Source organism: Phyllostomus discolor, chromosome 4 (assembly GCF_004126475.2).
Source record: "Phyllostomus discolor isolate MPI-MPIP mPhyDis1 chromosome 4, mPhyDis1.pri.v3, whole genome shotgun sequence".
Lineage (NCBI taxonomy): Eukaryota > Metazoa > Chordata > Mammalia > Chiroptera > Phyllostomidae > Phyllostomus > Phyllostomus discolor.
The window spans coordinates 6096203-6110390 of NC_040906.2; the positions used below are offsets into that span (position 1 = coordinate 6096203).

Sequence of the window (14188 nt, forward strand, 5' to 3'; positions counted from 1 at the left end):
CTCCTCTCCCCAGGGGAGAGCTCCTTATGTTCCAGGGTGATGGTCATGTTCTGCATCTTCATAAAGATTGGATTTTACAGCAGAATACTTTAATCATAACTCTTAGTATTTGTGCATCTTATTATAAATAATAAAATTCATGTCCAGAGACAAAGAAAAGCACTGAAACAAATATTGCAGTCTAGTTAATACTCTGCATGCTGAAGGGATTGGAGAGAAATGTACTGATTGAAATGTTTCAAACCTGAGGGTGGTTAGTGGATGGATAGGGACATGGATAGATGGACAGAAATGTGATAAAGCAAGAACAGTGAGTGTTAATTTTGCATTGATGGGAACGTATTTTGATGTTTACGGTACAATATTTGAAGTTTTCAGTAGTTCTAAAATTTTCACAACTTGATAGTTGGAAAATAATATTTTGACAAGACAAGAAGCTGTTAAGCAAAAAATGACATTTAAACTACAAAAAAGAAATAATCATCCATGCAATAGATTCTGAAAGTCAACCAGTAACCACATTGGCATACTGAAGAGATCTTTCTATTTAAAAATTCTTTCAAATCGAGGGCAAGTTTGCACATATGACACTGGCAGGTTTGCCACATACACAGCCTACTGCAACAACTAGGTATTAATTCCACTAGACACAAAGTAAAACCAAAGGAAAGAAACAATGATAAGTGCATAAAATGATGAAAAATTGTTTTGCAGAAATATTGACTACAAAATGATAATAGTTTCAAAAATTATAATTGAAGGGAAGTAAGAAAATGTTGATCAACAATCATGGAGATTAAAAGTGCAGTTTGAAAATATTCATGCTGAGATCCTTGACATCTTTTGAGATTAGGGCATAGTTGGAGAGATTGCAGAAATTTTATCTCCAATTTCCAAACCAGAAGAGACAAATGGTGGAATATGGAATTCTATCTCAATCAATCAGAATGAGGGAAAAAGACATAAAAGCACCCCAAAGAAATGGTTAACAAGAATATAGAATGCATAAGTCCACATATCAGGAATCATTATCATAATAAAATCATATTAAAAGACCAGATTTATCAGAGAAGTTTGCCAGAGGCAAAGTGCCATTATGAGGCATAACATAAACTGCATAGGGGGACTTAATAAAAAGGCAGTAAAAGCTTAAAACATAAAAGTTAATGTGACAATATTAGCACCCTGAGTAAAGATTTGAAAGCAAAAAGCATTAAGTACGATATAGAGGAACACTCTGTAATTATAAAAGAAGAAATCCACCTAAGTAATAACAGTCATGAATAGCCTCAAAGAATTTCAAGTAAAAAAAAAACAGAACAAGGAGGAATTGTCAAATACACAGTCAACTCGGGGCATGTAATACATCCCTATATGACAGGATGGAATGCGTACAACCTAATTTACTGTGCATCCAGGAGATTTAAACAACCAAGTTGTGCTTCAGGAAGAGAATGTATATGGGGAGGAGCCAGATCACCAAAATAGTTCCAATGTGCATACTTTGAAAGGGACAGAAAACATTTATAAATATGGATCACACAATTACATTCCAAAGGAACTTTCAACAGGCTTTTAAGAGCTAAAAGAGTCAATTCTTCATACTGTATTCCAGCTGTGCATTTTTAATTCCTAATTTACTAAGAGAACATGTGCCTTCTTGGAGATGTCATAGCCCAGACAAAATACCGTAGTCCATAACTTCACTAATAGCTGGCAGGACCACCTGTTTCAGATTTGATGAGTGAGAGGTGGGAGGTGGGGAAGTCTAGAAAAGCTTCTCACAAAAGGGGCAGATCTCTGAAGGAAAGTGTATTTTGCTCTTCCCCATTTCTCCTTAGGATGGCCTAGAGCATGTCTAGGTGGCTGCATTCAGCAGGTACCTTGGACAATGATGTGATCTTCAAAGTGGCTAAACTAAAGGAAAAAGAGGAAGCTTCCAAATACACAGGGCCTAATATAGCTAAAACCATTTTGAAAAAGAGAAAGAAAATTATAGGTCTTAGTACATGATTTTAGGACTTATTATAAAGCTGTAGTAATCAAGAAAATAGAATATTCACTTCAAGATAGACACATAGAAAATAGAACAGAAAAAGAAGTAGAGAAATACATCCTACTTGGATGGGCAAATGACTTTTGGCCATAAGCCAAATGTCAAAGCAATTGGTTCAATGTAAAAGGATAATCTTCAGTAAATGGTGTAGGGACAACAGGATATCTATATGCCACCCCCTAAAGACATTACTGAATGTCATGTGCAAAAATTAAACAGCTCGAACTGGATATCAGATACAAATCTGATAGCTGTCAGAGGGGAGGGAGGACAAAGGGATTGGGTGAAAGAAGGGGAAGTGATTACCTAACAAACACATTTGCATAACACATAGACACGCACCACAGTGTGCTGTATGGCCAGAGGGAGGGAGGATGGGCGCTGGTGCTGGCGGTGAATAAAGGCAGGAATTGGGAACATCTGTAATAGTGTCAACAATAAAAATAAAGTAAAAAAACCAAACAGATTACAGATTCTGGGGATTGCACTTGGACAGCTCTGTTTCTGTTGGTATAAAGTTCTCAAGAATTGAATAGGTCTCCCAGGTATGTCCTGGGGATTTGCTCCATTAGACAAAAGGCTCCTGCACGGATCCTCCCTCCATAATCACATGCCAATTTTTGGCTTCTGCTGAGATGGCTGAGGGAATCTCTAAAACACACACATAATCTCATCACAGAATTTTTCTGTGACTGAATATTCTGACTTTTCCTTACTTCTGAGTTTCCAGCAAATAGTCATTAAGCCACATTCTTGGTCACTCTGCAGAGCACACTTACCTGACAGTGAATTTCAGCTTTAGCATCTTTTGCACCTGAGTAAGCTAAGAAGTATCCAAGTCATCAAGTCTTGATTTCTTTTTTTTAAAAAAACACACAGTTCCCCCTTCAGCTTTTCTCTTTCCTCTCATATTTTGTTGTAAGCAGCAAAAAGAAAACTGCTGCATTCTCATCACGTAGAAATCTCTACAAAGTTCTGCTTTCCACATGTCTGCAGAACAGGGTTTCCCCATGCTTTCAGTCATTTTATAATAAGGATCTTCTTTTTCTAGTTCCCAAACACATGTTTTTTACTTCCTTCTGATCCTCACCAGTCACACCAGTAACCTCCCTGTTCAGGATGATTTACAATTTCTCTGGGACAGCACAGGTTTTCTTTCCCATATTCTTCTCTCCTTCTGAGTCCTCTCTAGGTCCTCAGCAACCACATTTCTAAGACCAAACAGCTCAAGGGAATCTAGGCTTTTAAAAATCTTCCTAATTAAATTCTTCCAGCCTCTGCTTCCTGCACAGACACGGACAGATTTTTAGGATTGTTTTATAGCCATAAGGCACTTATAAGAGCCAAAGTCTGTATTATTTCTATATTTCTGTCATAACAAGCTACTACAAACAATGGATTAAAACAACAGACATGTATCATCTTCCAATTAATGTCAATAAGAAGTCTGGCAATGACTCACTGGGATAAAAATCCAGTTTTTAGCAGACCATTGCTTTCTGGAGGCTGTAGGGGACAATCTGCTTTCTTGATTTTTCCTGCTTCTTGAGGTCCCCCACATTCCCTAGTCCCCCCTCCATCTGCAGAGCCAGTGATATTGCACCTCCTTGACTGATCCTTCAGAGTCACCTCTTCCTCTCTCCACAGCCAAGGAAGCTTCTCCACTTCTTAAGGGCTATTGAGTACATTAGCATCACCCAGGTAATCCAGGAAAATCTCCCCCATTTCAAGGTGCATCAGTTCAATCACATCTGTAAAGCTTCACTTGCCATGTGAGATAACAGATTGCAGGTTCCAGGGATTAGGACATAGACATCTTAGAGGAGACATCATTTCGTCTAATATTATATTATAAATAATAACGATGAAACTGTAGTGTTTAAAACTAATCTCTCTCATTAAAAGTAAGGAAAGTTTTATTCACTCTTACTTTTTTTTTTCTTGGGTGTTTGTGAAGCAGAGTTGTTTCCAACATCCATGAAACCTAGAAAATAACAGATGGTGGTGAGAAAACAAACATGAACAAATAAAAGTTCCAGGTCTTAGGATGGTTCATGCCACAGAAGACCTTAGTATATGAGTATAAAGATGTCTGATTTCTTGAGAAATAAGTGTCTGGAATGGGCCCTGGGTCTCGTTTAATTTCTCAGCATGACTTTGAAATATACCTTAAATGCTTCTGTACTTCAGTTTATGCAGGGATTGTAACAGCTATTCCATCCTGTCCAGGTGTTAATGTTTTTATGAGATGTTGGTGCCTCCTCAGCCAGGTCCCCAAAGAGCAGGCCTATCGAGCATATTGGTGTCACCCAGGTATCCTTTTATTGCATACAAATGCACTTGTGCTGCACTTGTGCCATTGACCTTTTATACCAGTCAGCAGCCCACTAAGTGCATAATATTTATTGTGTATCATCTAAAATCCCAACAAATTACTATTTTTTATTTAAAGGAAAAAACAGGAATACTTGAATAAAGCTTTGTAACAAAAAAAGCTACTAGTTATGTTTGCTCTTAGGTTTCTTCCTTTTGCCTATTTTTAAAATGGATTTGTTTCCAGTGTCCACAGGATTTGGAAGAAAAGGAAAACACAGTCAATATTCTATAAGTGAAGGAGTGGTAAATCTTATGACTCTTCATTGTTGAAGGATTTGGATTATAAAGATGTGGTGATGACCATTTCTGTCTCTTCTCATCTGAAGGAATGAGATTGCTACAAAATGAAGCAAGACTCACAATGCTTTATCCCATATGCAGAATCAAAGAAGTCTTGAAAACCAATAATTTTTCACAGGTTTACAGCTAAGTTGCTTGGCAGGGAAGCTGGAATTAGCTGCCATGAGTCCATGTAGAATCTATAACTTATCATACTTGGTGTGAATTCACACAATTTTGTTGCAGAAACATTAATATATTTGAGAATAAGATTTTGCCCCAGGCACAGTGGGGTGTTTTGTAACAAACAGGATATAAATCACAGTGCATTTCTAAAATAGTAAAACATTATTATTTTATGTGTGGCTTGAGAGGTTTGAATAAAGGTAACTCTCCCTGTGATTCTGTAAAGATCCTGAAAACCTCATAGATACAGAGAGCAAACTGATGGCTACCCAACAGTGAAATTGGGGAGCAACCATTATCTGGCCAAACTTTGAGGTTGTTGTAAACATAAATAGATGCCCTTTTTGGCAAAGCCATGCTCAAACTTCACTATATAGGCCAATGTCATGTTGGGGGTCATTTGTCAAAAGCTATAAAGAGAACTTAATAGTCATAACCTTTTAAAAGCCAAAAACTTTTCCTTGTGTCCATAACTAAAAAACAACTAAGAGTCTGTTGAAATATGAACAGGCTTGTGACAAAATTGAGCAATAACTGACTGTCCAGCTGTCTCTGTTCTGTAGAGAACAGGTGCAGAGTGTGTGAACATCACTATGTGATCCAGTGCTTGGGGGATGACAGGTCTCTGAGCATGCAGTAAGGAAGGAGGCACTGCTGTCCTGCCAGAGCCATCTTGTTAAGCCTGAACTTAAGTGATTTCTTTTTTTGCTGTTTTATTTACTTTCATTTGTTATTGAATTGGTTGGGGTGACATTGGTTAATAACATTATATAAGTTTCAGGTGCATGATTCTGTAATACATCATGTGTACATCGAGTTGTGCGTTCACCACCCCAAGCCATGTGTCCTCCCATCCCCATTCATCCTCCTTTATTCTCTTCTACATCTCCCCACCCTACTTCCATCTGGTGATCACCATACTGTTTTATTTGTCTGTGTATGAGGTTATTCTTTTCTTTTCTTTCTTCTTTTTTTCTTCTGCTTAAACTCTTCTTTCACCCAGCCCCTGTACCCCCTCCCATCTGACACCTGTCATTTTTTATCTGTATCTGTGAGTCTATTTCTATTTTGTTTGTTAGTTTATTTTGTTCTTTGCAGTCTTCACAGTGGCCACATGAGAGCAAGACAGGACTGGGCTCCCGCATGTGAGGTGTGCTCAGAGGAACAGGAGCCCTGACCTCAGGCTCCTGCTGTCCTGGAGCCCAGCCATGGTGACCCTTACCCTCCTGGTCAGCACCAGTTCTCACTGCAGAGCTCCCGGCTTCTGGGGGCTTCTCCTCTGCACTGAACTCCGAAGATGGTTCAGGACTTCTCACTGCAAAAGGAGCAAATGTTCCTTGAAGGTCTCAGTGTGTGACAAGGAACTCAGGAAAAAGTTGGGAAGCTCTGAAAACCCAGGGCTAGCTTGTCCCTCCCTCAATCCCCCAGGATCTGCCTTTTGTATTCACGTGACCTGTAGGTCAGTACTTTATCATCTGTCCCCTGGGCCTGGGGTGGAGATATTTCTCTCTCACTGGACCCCTCTGCATTCTCGTGGCCCTCTGCATTCTGCACTGCATTCCCTTTCTTCCTTTCCATGTAGCTTTATGGATTTGTGTTTATGTCTATAATTGTGTTCATTACTAGCTCTGCTTCTCTCCCAAGGTGGTCTTACAAATTTCGCATTGAAGGAGGCAGAACGGTCACTTGATTCTCCCAGGATGACTTTGTGAAATAGAGACCCACCCCTCCCCTTAAATTCTACTGTGTTTGGGACATTGATATCTTTGAGTTGTTGGGGTTTTTTTTGTCATAGCCACTAGTCTACTTAATATAAAAGTTAAAATGAACTACCTTAAATTAAAACAAATTTGTACTTTACTATAAAAGATATAGCAAGGAATTAGAAGGATTTTTTTACAGAAAACACTGCTCATTGGTAACCATGAAAGCTGTTATTTGCTCTTACCTCTTTTGGAAGGTTTGTTTCCAGATGTAGATGGCTTTAAGTTCATAGACTCTATAAAGTAAGAGGAAGAAAACAGTTATTTGTTAGCAACAGTCTTACATAATGTATAACTCACACAGCAGAAAGGGTTAGTGATAATCTCAATTTTGAAATGAGCATTTTCCTCTTTCCTTGAGCTGAACCCAGTTCTGGTGCCCACACCAGAACTGGTTCTGCCAGACTCTCCCCTTTACTTCAATATGTGAATTTGTAAATGACCTTCAAACATTACCTCCAGTTTCCTCATCTGTAATACTGAAATAACCTAGTTACCCCATCTCCCTGTTAAGGTATTTGTGAAAACAAAATGAACCTATATTCACAATAGCACTGTGAAAAATCAAAATGTAAGCCAATAGTTTAAGTATTATTTGGGTTTGAGAGGAAGTTGGACTGAGCCACTGTTTCCATCAGTACCTAAATAGCAGCACCAATGATTCTATGAAGACTTTCCAAGTTTTGTACCAATGAGAATATTGCTAAGAAATTATGAAATGCTATGCTCACTACTCTCTGTAGAATTTAAAACATGTTGGTAGAGATGAAGTATATTTTTCAACTCTTTAGCAATACTTGATATGACAGTGTGTAGTCAGTGTGTAGTATAAAAGACTGCCATTTGCCAGTGGAGTGTGTTATTGCTATGTTGTCATAATATCAATTGACTGGGCTCATCCAGCTGAACAACAGTTCATAATGCCCCTTTTCCCTCTTTCATATTCCAATAGGGTTGAAGACATTAAATGCTCAAAGTGATGCTCTAGAAGTCATGGAATCAATGCATATGGAGAATGTCAGAATGAGGTTCGTTTGGGAAACAGAGCTCTGGTTTCAGACTCTGGATTTTGATGTCCAGAAATACATCTTCTCTGGTGCGTTTTAGAGTCATGAACAGGTGACTTCTTGGTCTTTCCTCCTTTGCTCAATTCTAAGGAGTCCAGGTTATTGATCTCTGCACAGAGGAATAGGATTCGCTAGGTGCCTCAGTGTGTGACCAAGGAACCGATTCAGCAGGAAATTCCCTAATAAACTTGGAAATATTTTGAAAACCCATGTATATCATGGCCTTTGCATAGGTCACTGCACTGCTCTTCTAGGTCACCTGCCTTGTAGGCTACTGATGCTCCTTTCCCTGCCCCCAGAGCAGAGACAATTCATTGCTTTGTTTGAACCTGACCTTCCTACACTTCTATCTCTTCCTCCTCCTACCCCTTCTATTGTCATTTCACAATGTATTCATTGGCTGTTTCTCTGTGAGGAGGACTTGGATATCTTGTGTTGAAGGTAGACAGCCTCCTATACATCGTGGTGCTTCTTGAATCATTTGCAAGGCTGAGAAATAATCTTCTCTTGTGTCTGAGCCATAGACCTATGTTGGGACCACCTTTCAGTGCAGTATGCTACACTGAGACACAAGTCAGAAAGTACACTCCCTAAAAACTAAAGCAAACTGCCATTATACATTGATGGATATGGTGAGATATCAGAACAAAAGTATTACTTGCAATATTGTTGTGTTGTAACATCAAGAGCAGGTAACATTTTTATTTGCTTTTAAAGGTTTGACTTAGTAAACATATTTGCAATAGACACGTTTGCAATATACTCTGTGGAAGTAGGAAGGGGAAATGAATCTCTGATTTGTGCACTAAAGAGCTACAGATCTTACAATTACTCATGCTGCACAAAGAATTGAGGAAACCATATTTTGGTAACTGTTTTGAGCTCCAGTTTTGTAAAGGAAACAACACAGCATGTGGCATGCTAGTCTTGTCTTCCCCTTTTTCTCTATGAGACTTTCTGGAAGACCTTGAAATATTTATGTGATTGTGTTTGCTCATCTAGAAACAAAATTAATAGTGTCCATACTGCTTACCCCTCAGGGTTCCTATAAAGGAAAAAGTAAGACACTATTTGGAAAGGTCCTTTGAAAAGTCACTATATGTTTCCAACCTGCTGAAGAACTCTGTCAAAAACAATACTTTGGGTTTCAAAATTCCTTACCCTTTTCTGCTCACACTAGATAACTGAAGGAATTGGCCCTTGACACTATTCAAAGTTTGTGACCTGATGACAATATGACCTTCCAATAAAGAAAAACTTAGCTTTCTTTTCTCTATAGAAACCACTGTAAATATCCAACCAGCACTTTATACTCATACACTCAGTTTTCAAACACATTCATTACTTTGCTGGCTTATTTCTACTATACAATCAATAGATAGATGCATAGGTTGATTAATAGGACCCATAAATTAATAGGCCCCATTTTCAAAAAATGTAAACATAATGAATTCTTATTAACTTTCACATTCCCAAGAAATTAAGTAAAATACTGAAATAAATGCAGAGAATGAGATTCCAAGATAAACTGGATCCATAGTGCAGCATGAGCTCAGAACAGATGCCCCTGGAAAGAGTTGCTCTTAATTCAGATCCTGCAGCCCAAGCCTTGAGCTCCCACCTCCTTACCTGGTTTTCTTTTCAGTGCTGAGGTGGAAGCTTTTGGAGGCTTTTCTCTGTTTCTGCGTTCTGCAGAGTCAGCACTGCTGGTCACTGCACAGAGGACAAAAACCCCTTAGACTTTCAGGGAGGCGCCAAGGAGCCCACTGATAGGAAACCTCATGACAAGAGCACAAGGAAGACCTAGAAGCTAAGTCAACTCAGGTCCCCCTGGTTTGTGCCCCAACATGTGTGGCCTGCAGGTTGCTCCAGGTCCTACACAGAAGGTGGTGACATTCAGGCACAAGGGGCAGCTGTGCCCGTTCTGCAGCAATGCTTACCCCACAGTCACCCTGTCTCCTACTTCCATCCTCACTCTATCTACATCCGATCCCCACCCTCCTTCTACCTCTTACCTTTGCTCTCTATTACTTCCACCCCCATTCTACCTCTTTCTTTCATTCTTGTCTTAATTCTTCACTTTCCTCTTGGTTTGGCCTATTTTTGCTATTTTTGTTTCTGGTGATGGTATCTCTTTATACATTCTCTTCTCTTCCTGTTTTTTTTTTTTTTAAATCTCCTTTCATGAATATCTTGGCTCTCTGAATTATTGCCTTGAACATAGAAAATACTCTCTGACAGCAACACTTAAATTTACCTTTTCTGTTTTTTATACTTTTCCAATCACAGGGGACATTATTCTGTTGAACTCACTGCATAAGGTACTGATCCTCTCACTTTCCTACCTCTAACTCAGGCCACCAGGGCAGCCTCCATAGGCCACATGACGTGTCCCAGGCCCCGACCTGCTACCATGATTCACATCACACATTCTTTCAGTCAACCTTGCCTACTATATCAGATGCCTGATTACAGTCAGTCTTTGCTTGGGCTTCCCATCCATCTCCTGAATTAAAAAATGTCTTTTCCTTCATTATATCCACAAGATCTACAGAGCAAGAATTTATTCAGTTTCCATGGTGGGGTAGCTCTGCTCCTGAACCTAATTACAAAAATGGAGAATTTTGTTTGTCTCCCCAAAGGGAGTGACCACCCTCACTATAATTAAGACCTTCTTCCTGTAATTCCACTGAGTTTTATTTATTTATCTGTATTACTTTTGTTTCTACTTTTCAAAGTAGCGGCCTATTTTCATCTGATAGGGTTCCAGGGCCACTCTGAGCACTGTGGACAGCAGCCCACTGTGCCCTCTTTATGGTGACTGTCTCCTCCTATCAGATAAAGCTTGATCCTCTCTCTGCCAGTTCTCCATTCATTGTCCTTTACTCACTTCAATACAGTTTTCTTTGTGTCTCCCTCCCCATTTTTTATTATTGATAAACATTTCCCTCTGTATCTTTGTCTCCTTATACTATTTCTTTACATTTTTATCCTTGCCTACCAGGGCCAACAGGGTCTTGGGTAAAGCAAAGAAGGTGCCCAAGACACAAGCGGTCCTCAGGGTGAGCTCCTCCTTACTTGTGTCCCAGGGTATTCCCCCCTCACCTTAGACCTAGTCCTGTGGCGCCACCCAACTTTTTAGTTTATCCTTTGTCAGCTATGTTTCCTACTTTCTCCTATTTTCTTTCTGTCTCTTCATTATTTTTTGACTTGTAGAGCCCTCATCTATGTCAACCTTGTCTTTCTTTGTAATTTCTTCCTGTCTAGCATTCCAGTCATCACTGCAGCCTCCCTGTGCCTTTACCCACAATGTAGGGTCCCTCCACCTGCCAGTTCCCTTCCACACTCATTATACTCAGGCACTCAGTCTTACTTACTGGCTCAAACTCTTGGGCATATTTCTCAATCCCTTGTTGGGTTTCTAATGCATTGTTGTCACTGATTGTAACTGTATCCAGCACATTTATGTCTTCTGTTCCAGAGAGGCACTCTGAAAGTCTATTGTCAGGTGTAGCTGTACCAAGACCATGTATGATTCACAGATATTTTCTTTGCTTTCTTTATCACTCAGGGTCCAACCAGAAAACAGAAACTTCTCTAAGCTTTTAGAGCAGAAGGAATTTAATCCAGATGATGAGTCATACAGCCAATGGAAGAGCTGAGAATTCCAACCCAAGAATAATGAATAGGAAGCTATGGGAGGGATCAAAGGTGAGGTCATGTGCCAAGGCTGCCTGGGAGCTAGAAAGGGGATCATGTTTGCCTGCCTGGTGGAAGGTAGAGTCATCAGAGTTACTGCTGCTGCCAGAACTGTTGCCCAAGACAGTGAATGGGAAAAACCAAGCTTCTCCCTTGCTCCCCCTCTCCAATCTCTTGCTAGAGTGATCAAGTTAAGAACCCAGCAAGAAGCAGAAGCAAGTGAGCTGTCAAGAAAGTCTGCATGGGTCTGTGGCCAGAGCCAAAGGGCAAATTGAAGGAAGGAACAATAAGATCCTGGATAAACTACCCAGGACCAGCACACCCTCTTCCCCACTCTGAACCTCCCTCACTCATTACTGGTTCCACTGACCCATCCCACTCTGTTCCCTCCAACATCAATACTGTATGGATGGAAAATATTTTATCAGTGCAGCTGTGATTATTTCATCTACTGTTCTTTTCCTAAACAAAGTACTTTATGTAAAGATGATTTAAAATTTAATTCCCACAATGTTAACATAGGACATGGGTCCTGGTACATGTTTTATGTTACATACACGTTCCTTGGAGCCTCCTCTTGGGGTGGGGGCGGCATCAGACACAGTGTTATTCTGACCTATGCATGTCACAGTCAAGCCATCCTGCTAGGTCAGACTCTTGGGTGTATTTACTGGTGGTTTGTTGCACATTATTTGGGTCATAATGTCATGGTTCCACCCAACACCCCACCTGAGCATTAAATTCCTTCTCTGCTCATTACTAGTCACAATTCCTTCCTCTCAACCCTTCCTGTTCCCACCAGTACACTGGTAGATGAACTGCTAAGAATACACTTTGATGAATGTTGGATGCCTGTTAAATGTTAACTCTTTCACTAAATGTAATTTTCTAAGAGTATCAGGGTGCTTTTAGAAAGTCACTCTGAGCCCTGGCTGGCATAGCTCAGTGGATTGAGTGTGGGCTGCGAACCAAAGTGTCGCAGGTTCAATTCCCAGTCAGGGTACATGCCTGGGTTGCAGGCCACAGCCCCCAGCAACCGCACATCGATGTTTCTCTTTTTCTATCTCCCTCCCTTCCCTCTCTAAAAATAAATAAATAAAATATTCAAAAAATAAAATAAAATAAATCACTGTGTTTTTATTTTATAAAAATGCTAATTTATAATGTCCTTTATTAAATAACACATCCCACATGAGCTACAGAATTATACCTCCCATGGTGCAGGAAGTTCCCTGAGTCTCCTCCTTGTCACATATTTCCAAAGGAGAGTCAGGGAATAAAGACATAAATTTATTATACACCAGTGTGATATAAGGATGGCGAACCTGTGGTTGTCAATTTATTTTCTTGGGCCTGAGATTGGTACTGTTTTGATCACTGCTCCACAGCCTGAGGGATAATTAAATCCACCATGGACATATGTGAGAAAAGAAAACCCCACAGTTTACTGTGGTAGATAACAGTTTAGACTCTGGCCTAATACTAATAATAATGATCATAAACATAGTAATATTAAAAAATCTTTAGAACGCTGATGGAGACTCATTCTGTGACAGGACATAGCTGAGCAGTAGCCATTCTTAGGCAGGAGCTGACCAGCAGCCGTTCCCAGACAGCAGCCTTTCCCAGATAAGCAGTTATCTCAAGGTCGTACACTAATGCCCGCTTTTAGCAGATGCACTCCTTCCCCTCCTCCTTCTGCCTGTGTAACAAACATATAAGGAAACTCCAGCTTAAGCTCAATGCCCAGAATTTGGAATTTTATCTCCTCTGGGTCCACATGTGTGAATAAACTCCACTTTGTGAACTCCCAGGCCGTCTGAGTCATCTTTTCTGTAACAATGCAAGTCTGTGAATTCTTTCCATGATACAACTTGTCACCCTGTGAAGGAGGTACTATTATTACCTCGATTTTATAGATGATGAAACTGAGGGACAAAGAGGGGAAGTCACATCCCCAAGGTCTCAGGGCAGAACTGGAAGCCAGCTGTGGGTCACCACACCTCCTGCTCTGACAGTGCCCTGTGGCAGAGTTTAATCCCTAGTCTCAGAGCCTGAACTCCCACAAGTAGCCCAAGTCTCCAAGCAGATTCTTTGTCTTCTGAAAAACACAGATGGCATACCATCATTGTAACTGTTTGACATAAAATCTTGCCTGTGTTACTATAGGTGATATGGTCACTGACCAAAAAATTAACTTTTCAGGATTCATGTCTTTAATTAATCTTATTTTAAATATTTTAACAACTTTATAAGTGTGTTATAGATTAAGGAAATGTTCAGAGTTGTAAACAGTGGCTACTGGTTGTTAAAGTTTCAAGTGTTTGTTCAGAGGCCCCTCTGGTATTTTTGACCAGCGTCTGGCCTGCTGTGCTGGGGATGATGTGAGAGGGTTTGAATGGGAGGCCCAGAGAACTATGTAAAGGGTTCAACAGGTGAGGGACTCTCCCCCAAGGAACACAGTCATCATTGCTAACCTGTCTCCTGCAGGACAGGCCACCACAGGATGGAAAATCATCAGCTGAGGCCACAGCCTATTTCAAGCAAGACAGATGCAGAGGCCATGAAGCCAGACACATGGACAAGAGGTCCCAGAGCTGTCAGCAGTTGGCAGCAAGCACACGTGAGAATGAGAGGACCAACCTTCCCAGGCAACTCAGTGTATGAAGACTCTGTTTTCTAAATCTTTGAGACACAGCACATGACAAGATGGGCAATTCTGGGCACTCTGTACTAAAAAGAAGCAGCCCTCCCACCACAGC

At 40.3% G+C, this 14188-nt stretch overlaps 1 protein-coding gene across 1 annotated transcript in view; it reads right to left on the reverse strand.

Annotated features, from left to right (window-relative positions):
* The window catches only part of LOC118500399 (nuclear body protein SP140-like), a 240638-nt gene that overhangs the window by 13851 nt on the left and 212599 nt on the right, over window positions 1-14188 (reverse strand). Inside the window, exons 6-10 of the mRNA XM_036025005.1 lie at window positions 11101-11247; window positions 9357-9440; window positions 6846-6896; window positions 6120-6212; window positions 3987-4040 (exon numbers count right to left, since the gene is read on the reverse strand). Of these exons, the coding sequence (XP_035880898.1) occupies window positions 3987-4040; window positions 6120-6212; window positions 6846-6896; window positions 9357-9440; window positions 11101-11247 (429 nt within the window). The remainder of the gene's footprint in view (window positions 1-3986; window positions 4041-6119; window positions 6213-6845; window positions 6897-9356; window positions 9441-11100; window positions 11248-14188) is intronic.